At 48.4% G+C, this 25,977-nt stretch overlaps 1 protein-coding gene and 1 long non-coding RNA gene across 2 annotated transcripts in view; one reads left to right on the top strand and one right to left on the bottom strand.

The window, feature by feature from the left end:
- The window catches only part of LOC142046567 (uncharacterized), a 1,033,250-nt gene that overhangs the window by 626,889 nt on the left and 380,384 nt on the right, over positions 1–25,977 (bottom strand). The gene's annotated exons all lie outside the window — the stretch shown is intronic.
- The window catches only part of MDN1 (midasin AAA ATPase 1), a 217,883-nt gene that overhangs the window by 55,609 nt on the left and 136,297 nt on the right, over positions 1–25,977 (top strand). Inside the window, exons 21-27 of the mRNA XM_075063473.1 lie at positions 765–912; positions 1,090–1,200; positions 2,270–2,421; positions 3,842–4,020; positions 4,412–4,620; positions 6,219–6,365; positions 6,919–7,060. Of these exons, the coding sequence (XP_074919574.1) occupies positions 765–912; positions 1,090–1,200; positions 2,270–2,421; positions 3,842–4,020; positions 4,412–4,620; positions 6,219–6,365; positions 6,919–7,060 (1,088 nt within the window). The remainder of the gene's footprint in view (positions 1–764; positions 913–1,089; positions 1,201–2,269; positions 2,422–3,841; positions 4,021–4,411; positions 4,621–6,218; positions 6,366–6,918; positions 7,061–25,977) is intronic.

Raw genomic sequence — 25,977 nt, 5'->3', positions numbered from 1 at the left:
CCTGGAGGTTTTTCGCCTTCCTCTGCAGCGTGGGGCATGGGTCGCTTGCTGGTGGATTCTCTGCAGCTTGAGGTCTTCAAACCACAATATTGAGGATTTCAATAACTCAGTCATGGGTTAGGGATTGTTATAAAAGTGGATGGGTAGGGTTCTGTGGCCTGCCTTGTGCAGGAGGTCAGACTAGACGATCATATTGGTCCCTTCTGACCTATGAGTCTGAGTCTATCTCCCAGTAGATGTGGCGCACCAGGCCTGCTGTCTCCTCATTGCTCTGGGTGTTGATGTCTCACAGCACCAGCAGCACAAGTATTGTATTGTATTTTTTATTTTAACTTTGTTAGTCATATTCAGTTACATCTTGTATGTCAGTTTTTTCCTTGTTTTTAGATTACACATGAATCACGATTAGGTGTTTAATTAGCCTACTTGATACTTTAGGTGCTTTCTTATTTTGTGTTTCTTTAAATGTTTTAGATATTAATTTCATAATGTATTTATGTAATTTAAATATATAATTCAAAATAAATTCTACAGCTTATATTTAGGCTCACAATTTGTTTAATACTGGTGCTGTAACTGGAAAAAAAAAAGTTAACTAGATCAAGCAACGCCACAATTTATGCATAGTGGGTTCTAATGTGTTATCAGTAGGATAAAACGTAGTATCATAAATCTCAGCCATTCCTTTCTAGGCGAGCCATTGACTGTTCTGCCCTGGGGCCCAGAATACAAATAAATAACTGGTTAAACTCTTTATTTTGTAGCTTCTATTTATCTGTGAGAAAAGAGTCGGAAACAAAATTGGTGGATGGGATTGGCCATAGACCTCACTACAGCCTTCGTACACTTTGCAGGGCTTTGAGATTTGCAGCATCTAATCCGTGTAAAAACATACAGCGCTCACTGTATGAGGTAATGATCTTTCTGTGTGATTTTGTTCCTAAGTGTGTGTTCAATACAAAGTCTACCTGGATAAAGGAATACAAAGAAAATCATATTTTCTAAGGGCATCAGATATCAAGCAAATGCCTAACAAATAAAGCTTAAATAATTTTCACTTCACAATAGAAAATAACTTTATTCTTGTAGGGCTTTTGCTTGGGCTTCCTGACACAACTTGACAGAGTTTCTCACCCGATAGTTCAGAAGCTAATTTGCCACCATATTGTCTCTGGCAACATAAAAAGCCTCCTTAAGCAGGTAAGAACTTCTGAATGTTTTGGGATGTTTAATGTTATCAGGAAGATTGGTTTTGTATGAATTTTCCCTTGTTGATCATGCTTTAGTAATTTTAAAAGTTCTCAAATGCTAAAATTTTAAACTTTATGCTATTGATTGTTTCTAATCAAATGTTTTTTCATTTAACTTGAACAATATGGTTTAAGCATGATGATTTCTTATCTGACTTGTTCTTTCATCTGAAAACATTGAAAGGATGTGGAGAACTTGCATATGACCGAATCTTGCCGAATTTCAGAGAATGACCAGACCAGCTTTAGTGGTGGTGACTCTAATTCTGAAGTAGAGATTGGGGAGGAACTTGCTGTTGGGTTTTTTTTGTTTTGTTTTGTTTTTGACATAAGGGGCAGTACACATTTGTATGGAAAAGGCTTGTGCTCTCATGAAGCAAAAATCTGAGCTTCATCTTGAAGAGGGAGAACCCAGGTTGATTCTTGGAGCACAGAGTTAACTTGCAGGGCTGAAACACAAAATATTGTCATTTTAAAACATTAATAGTTCTTTCTTGACTTTTTGGGTTTCATTGCTTGCCAGAATAGGCCCTATTGCAACTCTGCTTGGTAACTTCAATTTAGACCTTCAGAGGAAAGTGGTGAGTGAATAGGCTATTTTGAATGTTCCTATACAGGGATTAAATTCCTTAGAGAGAGATTTTGATGCTAGAAATTATTAATTCTCCAGTAACGATGAAATAAAAATAAGTAACCCCCTTAGTTCAATAAATTCCTACAAGTCACTTTTCAGAATAACATGTCACATTAAAGCCCAGAACTGAGAATCAGGGGAACTGGGGATCTGTTCACAGCTCTGCACAGATTCTTGACTTCAGCCTAGTTCCCTTCTCTTCCTTGGATTCAACATCTATAAAATTGGGATAATACATACGTCACAGGAGTGTTGAAGGTTAAGCTATAATGTCTGTACATCGTTTTTTATGGAAGATGCTATAGTAGTGAAAAAATAGCTGCTGCTGTTAGAAAACAATATGAAACACTTCTGTACAATCTGTTATTTCTATACTGTTTTTCAGCCACTGCCAGAGCCCCAAGGAGGAAGAGCTGTACAAATAGAAGGTTACTGGATTTCAGTAGGGGATAAGGAGCCTGTGATAGATGAAACTTACGTACTAACTTCTTCTGTTAAACTTAATCTGAAAGACATTGTCAGAGTTGTGTCTGCAGGGTATGTTTGTTTAAATTTTTGTGTCAGAATACAAAATTAAAAAGACAACATACAATTCTATAATTGAGGTAGCCATATAATGAGATTGTCTACCTCTATTATATTTCTACCTCTAGTATATTTCTATAGTTCTGTTGTATTTCTGTCACCTACTCAACTTTAATGTTGCCCCTTAAATCTTAATAGATTAAAATATGCATCAAAATTTTTTAAAAATGAGACACTTCTGAGAGGAATAATTCTGCTTCATGACTGACCTGCAGAAAGCACACTGTAGGAATTGCATGCTGAGCTAGTAGAATGACTTTTGACCAGTAGCTAGCAGTTGTGGGGAGCGTGTGCACGTCACTTGTTCCCAGCATTCTAAGACAGGAGCATAAGTACAATAGAACCTCAGAGTTACGAACTGACCAGTCAACCACACACCTCATTTGGAACAAGAAGTACGCAATCAGGCAGCAGCAGAGACCCAAAAAAAAAGCAAGTACGGTACAGTACTGTGTTAAACATAAACTACTAAAAAATAAAGGGAAAGCAGCATTCTTCTTCTGCATGGTAAAGTTTCAAAGCTGTATTAAGTCAATGTTCAGTTGTAAAGTTTTGAAATAACCACTATAACGTTTTATTCAGAGTTATGAACAGTGTTTGTAACTCTGAGGTTCTGCTGTAGTCCAGTTATCTGCATGCTTGAGAGGATATGAAACCAATTTTTCTTTTGTTGTCCTTAAACAGCCTGAAATTTGTCATGTAGAGTTCTCACCGAAGCCCTTTAAAGCTTGGTTTAAAAATGGTTTCATAAAAATGGTTTAGACCAGCCTTTGGGTATGGCTACATTAGAAATTTCAAAGCGCTGCCCCGGCAGCGCTGCGGGAGCACTGCCCCGGCAACGCTTTGAAGTGTGAGTGTAGTCAGAGCCGCAGCGCTGGGAGAGAGCTCTCCCAGCGCTGCTTGTAAACCACATCCCTTATGGGTGTAGCGTGCAGCACTGGGAGCCATGCTCCCGGCGCTGCCGCCCTGATAACACTGACACTTTACAGCGCTGCATCTTGCAGCGCTCAGGGGAGTATTTTTTCACACCCCTGAGCTCGAAAGTTGCAGCGCTGTAAAGTGTCAGTGTAGCCAAGCCCTTTGATTTCACAAGCGATACCGGAGGCAGCATGGTATAGTAGTTAGCATATGGGAATAAAGATATTTTAGATTGTGTCCTGGCTTTGACACTGACTGGCTATGTGACTTGGGTGAGTAACATAAATGAGACATTGAAAGACTAAATTATAGTCTCTTGATAATCTGTTACACAAGGCTCTGAAAATTTCAGACAGTACAGATGTGTTACTTCCTTTTCATATACATATAGGAGATTTTGCTAAGCCAACCTAAAATACTGCTTTTAAAATATTGTCTTTGCTAATCCTTGAAGGACTCATCCAGTGCTGATTCAAGGAGAGACATCAGTTGGTAAAACTAGTTTAATTCGCTGGTTAGCTGCAGCTAGTGGGAACCACTGTGTGCGGATTAACAATCATGATCATACTGACATCCAGGAGTACATTGGCTGTTATACATCAGACACTTCTGGGAAGCTGATGTTTAAGGAAGGTGAGGTTATCACTTACCACATTTATCTCTAATTCCCTTTCATTTTACGTGTTACGCAGAGATGAAAAAAGATTTTCCTTTTTCTGGTCATGGTTGCATCAGTGCATATATGAGCTTTCATGCCATGTTAGTTCAGTTGTGCAGGTCTCTGGTTATGTTAAAGGGTTTCCTTTGTTCTTCCGTCTCTTGTTCTTTGGTCCATTGTACTGACAGAGGAGAGAGCTAAAGGGTTTAGCAGCTTCAATGCTGTTGCACATCTTGCTGTGGGTTAACTTATTTTATTCTGAAGTAAAATTGGCTGCAAGGATTACTTGCATTTGAAGGTTTTTTTGTACATTTTCATGCAGATTACCTTAAAGGTTTAATCAGAACCTTTTGTATTCCATCACAGGTGTCCTTATTGATGCTATGAGAAAGGGCTACTGGATTATCCTCGATGAACTGAATTTGGCTCCTACGGATGTTCTGGAGGCACTCAACAGACTGCTGGATGATAACAGAGAGCTGTTCATAACAGAGACACAAGAAGCTGTCAGGGCACACCCTCGATTTATGCTGTTTGCTACACAGAATCCACCAGGACTTTATGGGGGCAGGAAGGTTTGTTGATCTCTCCTCTTGCTTTCGGTTATTATTACATTAGGAAGAAAGCTTCACCATACTATTCTTTTAGGGGTGCAGGGAGCTGTGGCACAGAAACTTTCTCACACATATCAGAGAACAATATGAAAGTGTCAGGAGTAGCGGAAGGGAAGACGGCTTTGTAGCCAAGGCACTGGACTGCTTGACTATCTGAGATTGGGGAAGTCACTCAGACTATATCTACACTGCAACTGAGGGTGTGATTCCCGGCACCCATAGACAGACGCGCATTAGCTCAGCTTGAACGAGCATGCAGCATGGGCAGTGGCTTGGGATAGCCACCCGAATCCAAGCCCCCCTGACCCCCTGGGTCCAAGCTGGGGCAGCTAGCTCAAGGTGAGCTGGTGAGTCTGCCTGCCTGCCTGCACTGGGAATCGCACCTTCCAGCTGCAGTGTAGACATACTCTTAATCTCTCAATGCCTAAATTGCCATCTGTAAAGTGTTGTGAAGATACATTAATGTTTATAAGGTGCTCAAATACTAGGGCTATGAATGCCATAGAAAAGCCTGCGTGTAAATAAAACAGATACGTATTCTAGAGCAGTGGTTCTCAAACTTATTTGATCGCGCCCCCCTTCTTTGTGTCTGTAGTAGTAAGCCCCCCACCTCCCCTGGGTGCCCAGCCAGCAGCCACTGCTCTCCGGCCTCCCAGATCTGAATGTGTACAGTAAGTATTTTTTTTTCCTCTAAAGTTTCTCCCGCCCTCCCTCCCTCAGTTTGAGAACCCCTGTTCTAGAAAGAGATCTAGCCTGCCAGCCTAGGTAGGGAACTTTTCTGAGTTTTGAAGTTGTTTCCTCAACAAGAATATATAGTAGTTCCAATAGTTTTTAATTTAAAAATAATCTGGCATGTCTGTTGCAGGGACCAAATTCTGATATGATCTACACCAAAAAATTCTGTGTGCCTTGACTAGCTAGCGCATCACACTTGTGGATGAATATGAGAAAACTGGCTTCCTTTCTCTTCCTTGTAAATGAAGCTTAAGAACTATTGGATTTCATGAACAGCACACGTGTGCACTTTTTCTGAAGTTCAGTATTGGGTGCAACTGGCTGAGAGATACCAGAGAAGAATTTGGCAGAGTGGGTAGGCAAATAATATAATTCTTCTGCTATTTGGTGGCCTTTACAAGAGAAGTGAAGTTGGAGAGCAGTGTTCAGTTTCAGCCTTTATTCAGACTTGCCAGTCAGAGAGCACACCAAGAATTTTAAGAGCAGGTGAGTAGCGTCTCTGGTGGATGCTAAAGCTCCAGTTCAGCAAAGATATTAAACACACTTCTAAGCACTTTGTTGAATCAGAGCCTAAGTAATCACATGTAATTTGGCCTGTCTGGTTATTTGGTTGTCCCAGACTGCTGGAGAATAGACCCTTTGCATCTTTATTGTCTATTTTGGAAGTTTAAGCACAATCCTATCTATTCCTTCTCCCGCTGGATTTTAACCACTAACCCATCAGGGTAGCTCCGCTTCCTTTGGCTGTACGTGCAGGATGTAGTTTACAAGGATTAAAGGGTAAAGCAAAGTTCAGAAATACCATTCCCAAATGTTCATTTTAGGTGTTGTCCAGAGCCTTCAGGAACCGTTTTGTGGAGCTGCATTTTGATGAACTGCCAACTGCTGAGCTAGAAACAATCCTTCACAAGCGATGCAGTCTGCCACCATCTTACTGCAGTAAACTCGTCAAAGTCATGCTGAGTCTGCAGGTATTGGTGTCTTTTTTCCCCTTTTTAATACAGAAGTAAAATTAAGGCCTTTTAAAAAAAAATATTCTATGACTTAACAATGGAGAAATTAATTTAAAATATCCAAGTTTGCTGGCTTAAGTGAACTCCTTTCAGTTTGAGTTTTTGTTTAAGAGCAAAAACAAGTCCAGTGGCTACCAGTGCCTCATTTGGGGATTTTTGTTTAAATACTTTAAAAAAAATATTATGCTCCTTCATTTTTCTAGATCTTAGGTGCTGAAATAGATTGTTGTGAACAGCCATTTAGCGCTGGCTACTTACCAAAATATGTTTCTTCTTTAAAAACAAACGCAATAATAAAAACTAGAGGTACCTCTTTCTTCCTTATGTCTAGACTTGAATGTTCTTAGACTTTTTTACAGTATTGAAATAAAGTGAAAACTATATTCCAGTTATTAAATGACAGGAAATGTGAGACTGGGATTAGGAATTTATTAGGTTTTCATTTCACTGAAGTTTGTTTGAATGAGGAATACATATTAAATTTTAACCGTCCTCTTTGCTCACTTGGTAGTCTTATCGCAGAGGTTCAACAGTGTTTGCTGGGAAGCATGGTTTCATTACTCTTCGAGATCTGTTTCGTTGGGCTGAAAGATACAGATTGGCAGAACAGACAGAAAAGGATTATGACTGGCTTCAGCATTTAGCAAACGATGGTGGGTCTTTGTGCTTGTTCTTCATGATACTTCATTTTTTAAAAGAACTAATGTAAATATTTTTCCAACCCCACTTTTCAAATACAAACCTTTGTCCCTCATTACTGAGCAGTAATATTCTGTGATGGAATACACCCCTGTATTCACACGCTACACACTATTATAATAATCTCTGTACAAAGTATACCTTATAAGATGTCATTTGAAAACTCATGATTTGCTGGTCAGTATTGTCCTGGCAAAATACGTGTGGAAACATTGTATGTGTCATTATAAGATTCCGTGCTTTGATGTTATGAACACATGTTCCAAACCCCACAGCCCTGCCCAGGCAGAAGTCAGGTCTGTCCTTAACAAAGGAAAGAATGTGTGCTTGACTTAATTTGCATTTAAGCAGTAAACAGAATCATCACTTACGGAGAGAAAACAAAGGAAGTTCGGATAGGAGGACATATAATATTGGTGTGATGGCAAAACTTGGACAAATCCCAGAGTCACCAATCTTTTCCTCCATTCAGGGAGCCCTCAGCTGTAACAAATTATGTCCTGCGTAAGAGCAGCCGTACTAGGTCAGACAAAGGTCCATCTAGCCCAGTATCCTGTCTTCTGACAGTGGCCAATGCCAGCTGCCCCAGAGGGAATGAACAGAACAGGCAATCATCAAGTGATGATCCATCCCTGTCACTCATTCCAGCTTCTGGCAAACAGAGGCTAGGGACACCATCCCTGCCCATCCTGGCTTATAGCCATTGAGGGACCTATCCTCCATGCATACAAGGCAACAGACTTCATTGAAAAGTATCTACCATTTTTGAAAGGCTATCTGAGGTTCATAATATTCCTGAGGACAAAAAGGTACCCACACTGATTGCACAGCTGTAAATGTATTTAATAGTCTGAATTTTAAAAAGCTGCTTTTCAAAGTTTTCAAATTATTCTTGGAGTGTATAGGTTCAAATTTAGAAATCTCAAGAAAAGTGATAGTATGAGTCATAGCGAATATGTGTGACCTAATGAGAAAATGGGAAAAGGGGAAGGGAGGTAAGGATTTTAGCCATTGTTTGATCTCTTTGCTCAAGAACATTTCCTCAGTATATGCACTGATGAGATTTGGAATAGTTTATGGGATAAATCTTTAAAATCTGTAAGAAATGGCCAACCTGGCTAATTCCTTTGTGCAAACCCCGATGTCCAGTGAGGACAGGCCAGAGAAGGAGGGATGCAAACCCAGTGTAAAGGGTGATCCCGTTTTACCCCTCGGAAAAAAGGAGAGGGTTTGGGAGCCCAGGCAGTCTGCCCCCCGCTCCCAAATTGTTCCCCTCCTGGAAACTCCCATCACAAACCTCCTGAGCAGGAGGAGAGTCCAAGAAGATGTTTCTAGTGTAACTCCACTGAGCACCTGAGAAATCAGTGCTCCAAGATAAAAGAAACTAAGCCCTATCCAATCTATTTTAAGCTCACCTGATGAGTTTTGTGAGGACTGACCCTGAGGGGGTTGATGTGGAATTTATTAAGGTTGCCAGAGTAAATAACAAGGAGTACCTGGCTTGGAGGAGGGGGGAGGGAAAGACACTGGAGCCCAGATATCTCTGATCAAGGGACGCATGGTCCAAAAGACTGAAATGTTACCTGATGGAAAAGTGGAGCTTCTAGTAGTGGGAGGACATATAATTCCTGTACATTTAGCCAAGATGCATATGGAATAGAAAGGTTTAGAAAGTGTCTTTACAATAGTGGTGCTGGGTAGTATCTTGAAATACTTGTTGGGAATGCGATTTTGCGTATGGTTAAGGCTATTAATTTGGTAACAGAATGATGTCAAAGGGAATATTGTGCTGGATCCTAGAGGGAAGTGGTAATGTCCCAGAAACTGCTGGGAGGGGAGGTCTCTCTAACTTAGTGGTTCTTCTTCGAGTGCTTGCTCATATCCATTCCAGTAGGTGTATGCGCCGCGCGTGCACGTTCGTCGGAAGGCGGAGAATAGCTTTACGCAGCAACTCCAGCGGGCCGGCAGGTCGCCCCCTAGAGTGGCGCCAACTATGGTGGGTGATAATATCCCCCTGCCGGCCCACCCGCTCCTCAGTCCTTCTTACCGCCGTGTTCGGTCGTTGGAACTGTGGAGCGCGCATTAGCTGACCTCCACATCCCTACTTCTCTTGTCAATCGTTACTGTTCTAGTTAGTTAGTCATAGTTACTTAGCATACTGTAGTGTAGTTATAGTTGTTATATATTAGTACTTCGTTATCGGGTTGGGGCTCTAGCCCTCTCCTGCGCTGGGCTGATGCCTGTTCGCCGGGATTCAAGACGTGCTCGACTTGTAAGAAGCCGTGCCCCCACCAGTGATCCCCACGACGCCTGCCTGAAGGTGCCTAGGGGAATCACACAGTCTCAGATAAGTGCCCTGCGATCTGTAAATCTTTTCGTCCGCGAACGAAAAGGCGCCGAGGCCTAGTGCCTCAGGATCGCTCCTTATGGAAGCGGCACTTCACCCCGCGCCTTCCGGCACAAGCGCGGCTCCCGGCACCGGATCCCTCTGCACGCGAAGACGCACTGGCACGGCCCTTCTCCCGGCACCGGGCTCCGCGGGAAGAGGCCCTCCACGTCCCTAACCCCAGCTAAGCGGCCCCGTAAGGAGCACGCTGCCGACTGCGGCATGCTGGCTGTGAAGGGGCTTCGTTGACTCCGGGCCCTGGGGTCCGTCGAGTCCGATCCCTCCCAGCTCCCCAGAATCTGGGTAGAGCTGATATCTCCGTCACGCCCGAGACTTTCTCGTCGGCACGGGACCTGATTGCTTAACGGGAGCCTGGGCTGCCCAACCCCGGCACCGCCGGTGCGGGTTGTGCTCTCCAAGGGCAAGCCAACCCGCGATGAGGGCACCGTCCCGGGATTCTCCGACCCGGCGCCGCTCAAAGATCCCAGCATCGGTCACAATCCCGCACCGAATCCGAGGGAGGTCTCCCTCGCGACGACGCTGCTCACAGTCCCGCAGCGCTCTCCTAGGCGGCACAAGTCGTACTCGCGCGCCACCGGTCATCATCGCGCCGATCACACAACTCCCCGGCACCGCTGCCAGCCACCGCTACTGGCACCTGCGACTACCAGGAGCCGCTCAGGCACGCGCAGGTCAGATCCCGGTCGCCTCCGGCACCGGGCATCACTGCGCGCTGGTCGCAGGTCCCGGTCCCGATCGGCACCGGTACGACTCACGCACCGATCTCCGGCACCACGGAGGTCGTCGCCATCAAGGCTCTGGATTCGGCGTATCTCCTTCGGCCCCCCATGGCCCTGACCGACAAGGCTCGTATCCTCCCGGACTGACAGCATATATTTGGACTCTGAAAGACCTGCCGCTCTCTTTCGGAAGGTTCGCAGGAGCAGGGCCCGCAGCACTGCGTGCCTCTCTGGACCCCCTGGCCTACCATCAAGCCCAGGGGCCCTCAGCACGTTCCCTCACGTGCGCCTGACCCAGAGCGGCAGGGCTCCCAGAGCCGCAGGTCAGCGGCTCACCACTCACGCCCTGAGCAGCCGACCGTCCTTTCGCTGGCTGCGGAAACCTCAGCCTCGAGAGCCTGAACCGGTACTTACAGCACTGTGAGTCACAATACCACTCTTGCCAGGACTCGCTCCACTCTCCCCCTGGAAGAGCCAGTAGCGGAAGACACGATCTCCAGCGGTCGCACCGCCCTTGGACCTGAGGGCCGCAACCAAACCTCCTAGGTGAGTGGCGGCTGAACATGAACATTCAGGCCGAGGAGGTCTCCGAGATTGAGGACCCTGTGTGCATGTATACCTCACGTCTGACGCTCCCACTCGTGTTGCCCTGCCTTTTATAAAAACGATACAGAGCAACGCCAACACCATCTGGCAGTCACCGGCCTCCGTTCCCCCACTGCCCGAGGGGTAGAACGTAAATACATGGTCCCATCTAAGGACTACGACTACCTGTATGTCCACCCGCGCCATGTTCCCTCGTCGTTCAATCTGTGAACGAGAGGGAATGCCATGGCAAGAAGCGCCAGCCCCCAATCCAAGAAGGCAAGAAGGATGGACTACTGGGCCGCAAGGTCTATTCTGCGGGAGCATTGCAGCTGCGAGTTTCTAACCAGCAAAGCTCTACTCAGCCGCTATCCTTTAACACCTGGACAACGGCTGATAAATTCAAAGAGCTCCTCCGCAAGAACGCTCGTAGAGATTCGTCACCCTTCTGGACGAAGGAAGAAGTCGCACGCACTTCCTTGCAGGCGGCACTGGACGCGGCCGACTCTGCCGCCAGAACTCTGGCCTCCGGGGTCACGTGCATCGTATCTCCTGGCTGCAGGTCTCGTGCCTTCCTCCGGAACGCCAACATACCATCCAGGATCTTCCGTTTGAGGACCAGGACCTGTCTCTGATAGACCGACCCGCAGCTGCAAAGCCTGAAAGATAACAGGGTCATTATGGGGCCCTTGAATGCATACGCCCGTGACACAGTGTAGCCTTCCGGCCGCACAACAACAACAACAACATCGTAGACCTTTCCCCCCGGCCAGACAAGGCAAGACTCTCTCAGGCGCCGCCATAGAAGTGGCAAGCGCAGACAGTCGGGTAACAGGGGTCAGGGCCAAGGGCCTACCAAGCCTTCTTCCGGCTCGAAGCCCCATTTTGAAGATACCCCGAGGGCGATGTACCAGTTTCCTCCGTGAATCCCTCTCCACCCTTCTCCGACCGCTCTCGTACTTCCTCCCCGATGTGGTGCCGCGCTCACTTCAGACTGCTGGAATCCTCCGCACGCTGCGGTTTGGATACCATCTGCAGTTTGCCTCGTACCCGCCTTCCCGCCCTCGCCCTCTTCAGGGACCCGTCTGCACGAGCAAATCCTCCTCCAGGAGCGTGCAAACGCTCCTCGACAAAAGGTGCAATTCAGGAGGTTCCGCAAAACGAGAAGAGCAGAAGGTTCTACTCCCGCTACTTCTTGACTCCCACGGCCAAAGGGAGGTCTGCGACCCCAATCCTCGACCTCCGTGGACTCAACAAATATTTACTGAAGTTGAAATTCCGCATGGTTTCCTTGGGACCATTATCCATCCTGGATCCTGGAAGACTGGACGCGCCCTGCGACATGCAAGACGCCTATTTTCATGTCGCGCATTTTTCCGGCCCATCGGAGATTTCTGGCGCTTCTCATAGGCAGCCGTCATTATCAGTTCACGGTCCTCCTGTTCGCTCTTGTCGGCCCGAGAGTGTTCACGAGAGTGCATCGCGCTAGTCCGTCGCCTTTCTTTGTCCCGCAGGGTGCACGTATTTCCTACACTCGACGACTGGCTATCAGGGCCGTCAGCAAGCCAGGTGCTTCTCCATGTCCGCATGATCAGCCGCCTTTTCGCGAACCTAGGCCTGATTGCTAAAACGTGGAGAAGTCCATTCTATCCCCACCAGAGGATAGAATTTTCGGCGCCGTCCTGGATTCTACCACGGCCAAGGCCACTCCCCTCGTTCCCGATTCCAGGCATTGACGGACATCATCCGGAGGTTACAGGACCACCTCTAACTTCTACTTGCAGCGCTGCTGACGCTCTTGGCCACATGGCGGCCTGCACTTTCGTGACGGAGCACGCCAAGCTCTGACTCAGACCTCTGCAGTCGTGGCTCATTCCTCAGCTCCGCCTAGCCAGGCGACCGTTGGATACCGTCGTCACACAGTCCAACGGGTACGTACTCTTCTCCCTCCAATGGTGGCTCGGAGGAGTCCATCGTTCTGTGCGGGCGCCCATTCCATCCTGCACAGCCCTCGATGTCCCTCACTACGGACGCATGCGGACTTGGAGGGAGCACCTTGGACGTTTGAGACACAGGGTCGCTGGTCTCCTGCCGATCTGCTTCTCCATATCAATCGTCCGAGAATTGAAGCAGTCCACCTTGCTTGTCAAGGCCTTCCATCGGCCAGATCCGAGCGGTGTGTCTCGGTTTTTATAGGCACCACCACAGCGGTGTACTAGCTCAACAGCAGGGCGGGATGAGATCTCCCCTTCTGTGTCGGGAGGCCATAAAGTTGTGGGACTTTGCATAGCCACTCAGTCCAGCCTAGTCGCTTCCTTTGCTCCCGGGCGACGCACATACCCCCTGGGCGGCCATCTCAGTCGGTCCTTTATCGGGCTCCCACGAATGGTCCCTCTCGCCCGGACGTTGCCTTACACTTTTCCGCAGGTGGGGCATTCCCACATGGACCTTTTTGCATCTCGCACGAACAGGAAGTGTCCGACGTTCTGCTCCTTCCAAGGCCGCGAGCGGGGCTCGGTAGCGGATGCCTTCCTCGTTCCGTGGGGAATGCATCTCTTTTATGCCTTCCCTCCGTTCCCGGTTGATCCTCAAGGTCCTTCGAAGGCATGCAGGGACAGGGCCCGCTTGATCTCATTGCTCACGGCATGGCCACGTCAGCATTGGTACCTCTGCTCCTGGACCTGTCGGTAGTGGACCCTGTTCCCCTGCCTCTTCCCCTGACCTGATCACGGCAGGACCACGGCCAGCTTTGTATCACCCGGACCCTTCAGTCCTGCATCTCTCAGCGTGACTCCTGCGTGGCTAACTGGGTCGAATTGCACTGCTCTTCCCCAGTGAGGGCAAGTACTTCTAGGAAGTCGAAAGCCATCTACAAGGACGACGTACATAGCCAAGTGGAAGTGTTTTACGTGCTGGTGTGCGGAAAAGCGCTTCCACCCTGCCGATGTTTCCATCCCGAATCGTCGTTGGACTACCTGTGGTCGCCTCAACACAAGCTGGCTTAGCCTCTCTCCGGGTTCACTTGGCGGCCTCTCCACTTTCCACCAAGGGAGGGACGGCATTCCGTCTTTTCACACCCACTGGTGACTAGATTCCCAAAGGGCTGGAGCGCCTTTACCCCCAGTCCGTCATCCAGCCCCTCCTGGAATCTCAACGTAGTGTTGTCTCGTCTTATGTCCCCCCGTTTTACCACTGGCTACAGTTTCTCTCCTCTATTTGTCCTGGAAAACGGCATCCTGGTGCCGTCACATCCGCTAGGCGCATATCAGAGCTGCGCGAACTCAGTCGTGGAACCCTCCGTACACGGTGTTCCATCGAGACAAGCTGCAACTGAGGCCACACCTGCATTCCTCCCCAGAGTTGTCTCGGCCTTCCACGTTAACCAGGACATATTCCTTCCCGTATTCTTTCCAAACCTCATTCATCTCGTAGTGGAACAACAATTCACTGTCTAGACGTGCGCAGGGCGCTCGCCTTTTATATAGAAAGAATAAGCCATTCCACAAGTCCACTCAGCTCTTTGTCGCATAGCTGAGGCGGCTCAAGGGGTTGCCAGTCTCCTCACAGAGGATCTCCTCGCTGTGTGACGTCCTGCATAAGAACATGTTACGACCTGGCCCATCTCCCTTCGCGGGGCGTGTAACTGCGCACATCTACCAGAGCCAGGCATCATCAATGCGTTCTCGCACGAGTCTCCCGTCCAGGAAATCTGCAGACGGCGACCTGGTCCTCCGTGCAACACATTTACTAGCCATTATGCCCTGGTCCAGCAGTCCAGGGATGATGCGGCCTTCGGTTCTGCTGTGTTGCGCACTAATGACCTCCTCACTCCGACCCCACCGCCTAGGTAAGGCTTGGGATCACCTACTGGAATGGATATGAGCAACGCGCCGAAGAAGAAAACGGTTACTCCTTGTTCTTGTTCTTCAAGATGTGTGCTTTCCATTCCACTCACCCCGCCCTCCTTCCCCACTCCCACAGAACCCCTCCCATCCCTGGCACCAAAATCAATAGCATTCAGAGGCCCATTACCACCAATAACTGCTAACTTCAAATTGATGTATATCAGGTAAGAATGAGATGCTCGATCCATGTTCATTACCTTCGAGATCTGTTCGTGGCGGTCTTCGTTATTCCACTTGGTATCTTGGCTATAACTCAATCTTTTTAGACTATGTTCGCCAATGTTCATCAACCTCATTTGGTTCCCTCCATTTCTCTGAGTCAGTTATATTCCTGTGTATGAATACACCCTCCTGTATTGCACACAGGAAGCAAAGGAAAATCTCCCTATTAGAACTCTGTAACACAAAGTGTAGGAAAAAAAATCCTTATACAGGTGAATTCACATTTACTCATGATTGCCGCAGTTGTCATAGTCCTGGGCATACCGTTTGAACTGTATGTGTCATTATTGCGCAAGTCCGTGCCTTTGACTGTATACACATGTTCCAACCATACCCCACGCCCTGCCCAGGCAGGTAGTCTGATCCTTAAACAGGGAGAAGTGGTGCTTGACTTTATTGCATTTAAGCAGGATATAAACCGATCGTACTTACGGAGAGAAACATATAAGGAGTTCGGAGGAGACAATATCAAATGGTGTATGGGCTAAAACTGGACCAAATCCCAGAGTCCACCATCTTTTCCTCCATCAGGGCCCTAGCCTGTAACAATTATGTCCTGCGTAAAGAGCAGCCGTACTAGGTCAGACAAAGTCCATCTAGCACAGTAATTCTTCTCTTCTGACAGTTGGCCATGCCAGCATGCCCAGAGGGAAGAAACAGAAACAGGTCTAACACACTGATGATCCATCCTGTCAACTCATTCCAAAGCTTCTGGGCAAACAACAGAGGCTTAGGGACAACCAATCGCTCTGCCCATCCTGCTATAGCCATTGAGGGACCCTAAACCTCCGCTGCATACAAGGCAACAGACTTCAAATTAAAAGTATCTACCCATTTTTGAACAGGCTAATCCTGAGGTTCCAAATAAATTATTTCCCTTGGAGGACAAAGGGTACTCACACTTACCTGAATTGCACCAGCTGTAAAATGTATTTAATATAGCTCTCAATCGTTAAAAAAGCTGCTTTTCAAGTTTCATTATTTGGGATGTACGTATACGGTTCAAATTTATAAGAGAATCTCATCATCAGGTGATGTTATGATCCTGTTTACAATTCTGCGAGAAATACCCTACACTAACCATGACCCGTAAGAGTTGTTGTTTTATAGGCCTTGGAGGGAAGACATGATCCATCATTGTGCTAGGATGGCAGTGCTACTTTATCAGTGGACCATACCATTGAGTTTTGACCACATATGGTTGCAAAGAACCCATCAAGACCAGCACATGTGAGGTTTAAGCCATGTCCTGGCAAAATCCTCTTTTAAGGAAACTGAAATATCGCTCTAAGATCTCTCCAACAGCCAAACTAAGCAGTCTCAATCTGCCACTGCCACACAAATAAATATAAACTAGCCAGTGAGCGGCACAGGAAGCAAGGGTAAGAAGGCATGCTCAGTCCTCCCCTATGAATGCCTGAAACCACTTAGACTCTCCAGTGCCTAAAGCAACCTCACATTATAGTCTCACCAACCTGAATACATCTTGTGCAGGAAAAGTATTTACAGTGGTTTCTCACCCCTTCCCACAAGGTGAAGAAAACAGATCCTCCCTCCTTGCATCTCAGAGCATACGAGCTCTCCTATCCCAGAACATCATCTTTCCACCATCCCACTCAGACTTGATGGTTAATCAGATCCCCCAGACTGATTGGGAATGTGAATTAATTAGCTTTCTCCAGAAGGAAACTTTGTGCCTAAGGGTACATTACACAGCAAAGAAAAACGCACCACTAGCCCATTGTCAAGCAAATTCAGGCTCACGTGCTGCAGGCTATCACCTGTTTCAAGTCGCTGTGTACCTGAGTCCAGAAGTCTAAAGCCCAGGTCTGGGCCCCTCCACCTCTGCCAAAGTTCCTAGAGTCCAGGCTCAAAGCCGAGCCTGGAAGTCTAAACACAGCATGAAACAATCCGAGTCCTTGTAAGCCTGAGTTGCTGGCATGGGGCCAAGACCTGGGTTCTTCCTTTGCTTGTGTAGACATACCTTAATGCATCAAGGCTGCTCACTGTTTAGCCTCCAACACCCTGCATGCCAGGGTTCACACACAGATCATTCCTGCAGTGCCCTTTCCGCACAATACATTCAAGCCTCATAGCATCAATGTCCTGAACACAGAGACAACAAAGGAGGCACGCTGCCTGCCTGCAATTGAGAAGCACTGCTCTGACTCTGGTGATCGTTGTCCTCTCCTGGTGAAGCCCAACCCAAGAGCTTGTTTTCCTGGCCCAGTCCTGACATGAGCAACCCAGCCTGCTTTTGTGTCATGCCCACAGTTTTCAAACAGCATACAGTATTTTTTCTTCATTGCCTGTCCTGACAAATTGCACAATAACGTTAAACAGCAACTGGGTTTACCCAGAGAGCTGCATTTCAGTGGAGAGCAAAGAAGAGAACAGGCCTCCCAAAAAGCATATGCTGGCTTCTCACCCTTTCAAATCCACAGGAAGGGAAACTCAGTTGGCTCCTGCAGTACCTGTATCGCAGAGGAAGGCACTCAGTGAGCCCACAGGAGGAAGGAGGTTCATCTGGGAAGGATGTAGAGGTCCTTATGTAAGGCATGGCAGGCAAACCTAACAGCCTGGGGCTGCAGTCTCTTTTCCTCATAAGCCCTCTCTTGCAAGTTGTCCCCTTGAAATTAACGTAAGACTACTACAGTAGAAAGCACTAGCACCTGGGGCTCTTATAGAAAGGGTCCTCAAAGTCCTGAAGCCCAGTTAAACAGAAAAATGCAGCAGTTCCTTGCAGAAGTAATTTAAGGAGCTCTCGCTCGTGCACCCCAGCATTCACACTGAAGCAATGAAGGAATCACATTTGAAAGTTAGACTGCTGTTACTTGCTATTAAATCTAGCATCAAACCAAATCTCTGGCCCTTGAACCGCATGTATCGGGTCATGCTGTAATGTCCTTTCATTAATATTCTACTTTAATCCCCCCACCCCTCCTTCTCAAAACCACAATGTAGAATACACAGTTACAGGGCAGCCAGGGTGCTGGCAAGAAGCTTCAACCAGCAGACACAAAGACAGAGAGGGGAAAGGAAATTTAAGGGGAAGGATTTCAAAAGCATAAATAGAAGTTGACACCCAAGAACTTACCCTGACATTCATGGGAGGCTGACACCTAGCTGTATGTGAGCATCAGGAAAATCTCCCTTTAAGAATCTAAAGGCATCTACCACTGTCACAGATTAACCTGACCGCGCAGGCAGCAAAAAACAGCACAATGCTCTTGAGGACAATTTTATATCCCACTTTGCATAATGGGCAGGATCACACAAACACAGAGCCAATTTTATCCTGTCACTGACTTCAGGAAAAGCACGGAGATAAAATTGGCTGAAAAAAGGAGTTACTGAAGAGGTTGACGCCTCGTAGAAATGAAGCTTTTAAAACAGTTTATTTTGGTGAAATTCACTCCTGTGCTGAGGAATTAGGCGACTCACTAAACACTAATCTCTGTCAGGGGTTTGTTTCACCTCCAAACGCATGGGGGGAAGTGAGAAAGGAGAGGGAGTGGTTCTCCCCCAATCTGTGTTAAATATTGTTTTCAGCAGAGATTGCTTGCTGTTTTTGTTTTTTTTTAAAAGCCATCCTTCCATGGAAATTTCAACACATCCGCTAAGCCTTGTCCAGCCAAGGAAAAGTCGCGGCTCAGAGCAGGTTTTTGTAATGTAGTTAGCAAGCCTGAGCCTTTCAAGCTTTGTTGTAAGTTACCATCATGAGGGCAATGTTCATGTCCAAGGAAAGCTTGGCCGGATTTAGAAGCAGCTTTTCCTTTAAAAAAAAGATCTTGAGTCACAAAACCTCTTAGAAAGTCTTTTGCTGAAAGTTTCTCTGAAATGATTTAACTAAATGATGTATTTTACCTGTCTTAACCTAAAGAAAGGAAAAATCTTTAGTACTTACTTCCGTTTCAAAGCCTCTTGGCTTAAATCAAGGAATATTCAGTTGTAGTCTCAAAAATAGAACCAAAAACATCAGAAGCAGCCACAGATTTTAATAACCTTATGTTCAGATATCGGGCCTGAATTTTCAGATTGCAAGAACCCACAACTCCAGCTGATTAATGGGGAACCTCAGGTTGTTGAACCTCTGAAACAGTCAGGTCCAAGATACCCAAGTTGGTCAAACCAAGAAAGACAAGCGGCCATAAAATTGTTGGCCACACCAAATTCATCTTGTTACTAAAAAGACAGAGAATCTACTCAGTAAGGACTCCAGCAAGGAGCTCAACACCTTACAGGAAAGGGTCAGCACCTGAGAGGGTAAGGCCCTCCATAGCCACATTTAACTTCAGTGGAGTTTTTGCTCAGTATACGATAGAGTTTAGATCAAAAAGAAAGTGGCATGTTGGGGTGTGACCAGAAAGGATGCAACATTGCTCGCTGTGTTATTTCTCTGCTGTAGTTTACATGTGTATAGGTCCCTAAATCACCATACACAATCTGATTTATGCTTACAGCATCCCTAAGGCTAATCTAACTTATGCTGAGGATGGACAGCTGTGCTCATAATCAGGGAGTTGTAACCGCAGATTCGAAACTCTCCTCCAAACACCTGCACCAGAATCCAGTTGGTGCAGGAACAGACTGGTACTAACTCACTCTATATTTTGTAAGAGTAGTCACTGACATTGCTGGCTCCGAACACACCGTTTGTGTCTGCGTACAGTGGTTAAAAGTACGCAGGAACTGTGCCAGCGAGATAATTCTCCCTTGCCAGTGTTGGATGGTAATGACGTTTTCCCCGTGTAACTGATTCAGTGCACTTTTTGTGGGCACAAGACATCCATACCACATGAGTAATAATGGTTAGCAATCTTCTTCCCAGCTCTGTGAAGTACTTCCGAATAACACCTACACGGTAATCAGAGAGCAGGGAGATGTATGTTCCTCGCAACACTTTGTAGACAATACCTGCCCTAGACTTGTCCTAGTAAAGAAATATGATGTGGCTAGGTGCCAGTTGTGATGTCATGACACAAACACTTGGATTCCTGGATGATACAAGGCTAGTATGAGGGCACACTAGCACTCTCTGCTTCTTCTAGCTCGCTAAGCCAGTTGCGAGAGGTGACTACCCACCTCTGTCAGATGTTACACCAAATCAGTCAGCGTTAAACAGAGCACACTGCGAGCGGACCGCCTAGAAGAGCGACGCGAGGATCACCTCACCATGGATCAGATGTGATATAAGACTGCAAAGAACCAGCGCAAATGGTGGAATGTGACTGAGTAGAGATAATCTACGGAAGAGCGAGAGAGCTTATCGTGATCCATGTCTGTATACACCAGAAAACCGGTCTCAAATGCCACCTGGTCTAGTAACTCGTCCAATGTCCTCATCACAGATGTGTACTCGGCTCACACATATCCATTCCCAACACCCCGCTCCTACAGCCCCTATGAAAGGAATCCAGCAACCTCTGTAAGGTCCAGAATGCAATGTTACTGTTCACAGCTGGTAAAGGACAGTAAATGCATAGATGAATGTTTTAATAAAGCATCGACCGAACATAAGTCAATACAACACTGAACGTCAGTGATGTATATCTTGTAAGAGTAATTGCTCGTGACACATCAACAGTACAGATAAGTGTTCCCCTCACACACTTATAGCCACGCGCAGCTTCAATGATATGGTGAGTTGGAAAAACAAGTATAAAACTGTTTGCTATCAATCATACAAGTAAAATAAGGCATCAACGACGGTGATAAACAAAAACCAGAAACACAAACAAACATACAAGGAGGGGAGCCAGAGTTCTGAGCTCTTGCGCCACACACTGGTGAAATCCTAGGAACAACTAGAGTCGCACGAAGGCTGGCGATGGGTTACCCTCCTTTGTCATACAGCGTGCTCGTGCAGAAATCGAATCACGTTAGAACAAGTGGAAGAAATAAAGGCAAACACATGTGTGAACCAAAAACGGATGGAGGAGAGCCGAGTCGAAGAGATTCTAACCATATTATTTAGTCCTCAACCACATACCTATAACAAGAGTACCTTAAAAGCCCATAAAGAAGCTCTTTTAGCGGATCAAATGCTGCTTTGCCATTTTAAAGGAAGTGTAAACTGCGTGCAAGTGTGGCAAGGCTCTATGTATCAAATACAAAAACCTAAGGATTGGATAAAGCAGAGGTAAGAGGCACTTTGGAGAGTAACGGATTTAGCATTGTTTGATCTCGTGCTCAAAACATTTCCTCGGCAGTATAGTGGCACTGATGAGATTTGAATAGTTTATGGATAATCTTTAAAAATCTGTAAGAAAGGCAACTGGCTAATTGCCGTTGTCTAACCCGATGTCCAGTGAGACAGGCGCAGAGAGGGATGCAAACCAGTTAAAGGGATCCTCGTTTTACCCTCGGAAAAAGGAGAGGGTTTGGAGCCCAGGCAAGTCTGCCCCCGCTCCCAAGATTGTCCCTCCTGGAGAACTCCGCTCACAAAAAACCTCTCTTTCTTTTTTTTTTTGATGGTGCATGGTGAGAGAGTCCCAAGAAGATTTTGTAGTGTAACTCACTGAGCACCTGAGAATCAGGGTGCTCCAAATAAATGAAACTAAGCTCCTATCCAATCTATTTTAAGCTCACCTGATGAGTTTGGGAGTGCTTGACCAGGTGGGTTGATGTGCGAATTTATTAAGGTTGCCAGAAGTAATAAGAAGGGTACCTGGCTTGGAGAGGAGGGGGAGGAGAAGCACTGGAGCCCAGATATCTCTGATCAAGGGCCGCATGTCCAAAGAGACTGAAATGTACCTGATGGAAAATTGTGAGCTCGGTAGTAGTGGCAGGACATATAATTCCTGGTACATTAGGCCAAGATCTATGGAATAGAATAGGTTTAGAAAGTGTCTTTACAATAGTGGTGCTGTAGTATCTGTGAAATACTGGTTGGGAAGGCGATTTGCGTATGGTTAAGGCTATTAATTGGTAAAGAATGATGTCAAAGGGAATATTGTGCTGGATCAGAGGAAGTGGTATGTCCGCAGACAGATGCTGGAGGGAGGGTCTCTCTAACTTAGTGGTTCTTCTTTCGGAGTGCTTGCTCAGATCCATTCCGTAGGTGTATGGCGCCGGACGCGCGTGCACGTCGTCCGGAAAACTTAACCCAGCAACTCCAGCGGTCCGCAGGTCCCCCTAAGTGGCGCCAACTATGGTGGTATATATACCTGCCGGCCAGCCCGCTCCTCTTCCTTCTTCGCGTCGTGTCGGTCGTTGGAATGTTGGAGCGCGCATTAGCTGACCTCCACATCTTCTAGCTCTCTTGTCAATCGTTACTGTTCTAGTTAGTTAGTCATAGTTACTTAGCATACTGTAGGGTTGTGTTATGTTGTTATTATTTGATACTTCGTATCTGGGTTTGGGGCTCTAGTCCTCTCTCTGCGCTGGGCTGATGCCTGTTCGCCGGTGATCAGACGTGTTCTCGACTTGTAAGAAGCCGTTGCCCACCAGTGATCCCCACGACGCCTGACTTGAAGGCTGGCCTAGGGGAGAGCACACATTTCTCAGATAGAGTGCCGCTAGTCTTAGAATCTTTTCGTCGTGGCGACGACCGTAAAGGGACCCGGAGGTGCGAGTGGCGCGTTAGGAACGCTCCTTTATGGAAGCGGCACTTCACCCCGCGCCTTCTGGCGCCAAGCGCGGCTCCCGGGCGAACACGGATCCCTCGTCGGACGGCGGTTGAAGTACCGACTGGCACGGGCCCTTCTCCTGTGGCACGGCTCCGGGAAGGGCCCTCCACGTCCTCTAACCCGCGAGTAAGCTGGTCCCCTAGTAAGGAGCCCGGCGTTCTGCCGACTCGAACGGCATGCTGCGTGTGCAAAGGGCTTCGTTGACTCGGCTGCGCGGGTTTCCTGTCGGTCCATCCTCTCCCAGCTCCCCGCCAAGATCTGCGGTAGGCTGATATCTCCGTCACGCCCGACGACTTCTCGTCGGCACGGGACTCGATTGCTTTAAAACGGAGCCCTGGGCTCCCCAACCCCTGCACCGCCGGTGCGGTTGTGCTCTCACAAGGGCAAGGCCAAGCCCGATGAGGCCGACGTCCCCGGAAATTCCCCTCCCGACCCGGCCCTGCTCAAGATCCCAGCATCGGTCACAATCCCAGGCTACCATCGCGAGGGTTAGGTCTCCTCGCGAACGCTGCTCAAGTCCGGCACCGCCTCTCGCTAGCGGCACCAGTCGTACCGCGCCGGCCGGATCATCATCGCGGCGAATCCACAATACTCCTGGCACCGCTCCGGCTCCACCACCGCTCTGGCCCCTCGATACTCCAGAGAGCCGCTCACGGCAACGCAGGTCCAGTCCCCGGATCGCCCCGAGTCGCACACCGCTTGCCTGGTCGCAGGTCCCGTGTCCCGATCCGGCACCGGTACGACTCACGGCACCGATCATCCGCACTGTGCACGGAGGTCGTCGCCATCAAGGGCTCTGTGCATTCGCGCTATCCTCCTTCGCACCCATGGCCCTCACCGGACAAGGCCTGCTATCCTCTCCGGACGTACGCAATATATTTGGACTCTGAAAGACCTGCGCTTTCATCTTTCGGAAGGTTGCCAGGAGCAGGGCCCGCCAGCACGGGCTTCTGGACCCCCTGGGCATACCATCAAGCCCAGGGGCCTCCAGCACGTTCCCTCACGTGCGCCTGACCCAGAGCGCAGGGCTCCAGAGCCTGCAGGTCACGGCCTCACGTCCATCCCTGAGCAAGGCCGCACCGTCCTTTTCGCTGGCTGCGGAATCCTCAGGAGCCCTGACACCGGTACTTCAAGCTGTGGAGGTACGCATGAACCACTCTTGCCAGACCCTTCATCTCCTCCCTGGAAGCATCTACGGGTGGAACTATATCCACGGGTCCCCGCCCTATTGACTGGAGGGCGCACCAGAAACCTCCTAGGTGAGTGCGGTCTGAACCATGAACATTCAGGCCGAGGAGGTCTCCAGATTGCGCGACCTGTGTGCACTATAACTCACGTCGGTGAACGCTCCCACTCGTGTTGCCACTGCCTTTTAAAAAACGATACAGAGCAACGCCAACACATCTGGCAGTCACCGGCCTCCGTTCCTCCACCCTGCCCGAGGGGTAGAACGTAAATACATGTCGCCATCTAAGGACTACGATACCGTATGTCCACCCGCGGCCCATGTTCCCCGTCGTTCAATCTTGTGACGAGAGGGAAGTGCTATGGCAAGAGCGCCAGCCCCCAAAGCTCCAGAGGAGGCAAGAAGTATGGGACCTACTGGGCCGCAAGGTCTATTCTGCGTGAGCATTGCAGCTGCAGTTTGGTTCTAACCAGACAAGCTCTACTCAGGCGTACTTCCTTTAACACCTGGACAACGGCTGAATAAATTAAGAGCTCCTCCCGCAAGAGCTCGTCACGGAGTCGTCCACCATTCTGGACGAAGGACAAGACAGTCGCACGCACTTCCCTTCAGGCGGCACTGGAGCGGCCGACTCTGCCGCCAGTAAACTGTCGGCCTCCGGGGTCACGATGCATCGTACTCCTGGCTGCAGGTTCTCTGGCCTCTCCGCGAACGCCAACATACCACCAGGATCTTCCGTTTGAGGACCAGGACTGTTCCATGATAGACCGACCGCAGCTGCAAACGCTAAAGATAACAGGGTCAATTATGCGGCCTTGGAATGCATACGCACCGTGACACAGTGTAGCCTTCCGCGCAACAACAAACAACAACAACAATCGTAACCTTTCCCCCCGGCCAGACAGAGCAAGACTCTCTCAGGCGCCGCCATAGAAGTGGCAAGCGCTAGACGTCGCGATAAGCCGGGGCAGGCGCAAGGGCCTACCCAGCTTCTTCCGGCTGACGAAGCCCTCATTTTGAAGATACCCCGAGGGCGATGTACCAGATTTCCTCCGTGATCCCTCTCCACCCTTCTCCGACGCCTCTCGTACTTCCTCCGATGTGGTGCCGGCTCACTTCAGACTGCTGATCCTCGCAGAGCTGCGGTTTGGATACATCTTGCAGTTTGCCCTCGTACACCGCCTTCCCGCCCTCGCCTCTTCAGGACCCGTCTCACGAGCAGATCCTCCTACCAGGACGTGCAAACGCTCCTCACCATAAAGGTGCCATTCAGGAGTTCCGCAAAACGAGAAGAGCAGAGGTTCTACTCCCTACTTCTTGACTCCCAGGCCAAGGGAGGTCTGCGACCCCCATCTGACCTCCGTGGACTCAACAAATATTTACTGAAGTTGGAAATCCGATGGTTTCCTTGGGACCATTATCCCTCCTGGATCCTGGAGACTGGTACGCCCGCCTCGACATGCAAGACGCCTATTTTCATGTCACGATTTTCCCAGCCCCACTCGGAGTTCTTGCGCTTTCTCATAGGCAGCCGTCATTATCAGTTCACGGTCCCTGTTCGGCCCTTGTCGGCCCGAGAGTGTCCAGAAGTGCATGGCCGAGTCGTCGCGCTTCCTTTGTCGCAGCCGGGTGCACGTATTTCCTAACCTCGACGACGGCTTATCAGGGCCGTCAGCAAGCCAGGTGCTCTCCATGTCCGCATGATCAGACCGCCTTTTCGCGAACCTAGGCCTGATGCTAAACGTGGAGAAGTCCATTCTATCCCCACCCAGAGGATAGGAATTATTGGCGCGTTGGATTCTACCACGGCCAAGGCCACTCTCTCCCTCGTCCCGATTCCAGGCATTGACGAGATCATCCGGCAGGTTACAGCCAGCCACCTTAACTCTACTCTCTGCCCTGCCTACGCTCTTGGGCCACATGGCGGCCTGCACTTTCGTGACGAGCACGCCAGGCTCTGACTCAGACCTCGTGCAGTCGTGGCTCATTCCTCAGCTCCGCCTAGCCAGGCGACCGTTGGAATACCGTCGTCACAGTCCAACGGGGACGTACTCTTCTCCCTCCATGGGGCTGAGGAGCCATCGTCTGTGCGGGGCGGCCCATTCCATCCTGCACAGCCCTCGATGTCCTCTCACTACGGACGCATCGGACTTGGGATGGGGAGCTACACTGGACGTTGAGGACACAGGGTCGTGGTCTCCTGCGATCTGCTCTCC

Source organism: Chelonoidis abingdonii, chromosome 3 (assembly GCF_003597395.2).
Source record: "Chelonoidis abingdonii isolate Lonesome George chromosome 3, CheloAbing_2.0, whole genome shotgun sequence".
Lineage (NCBI taxonomy): Eukaryota > Metazoa > Chordata > Testudines > Testudinidae > Chelonoidis > Chelonoidis abingdonii.
The sequence above is the reverse complement of the archived record's forward strand: the minus strand, read 5'-3'. Positions and strand labels throughout refer to the sequence as shown.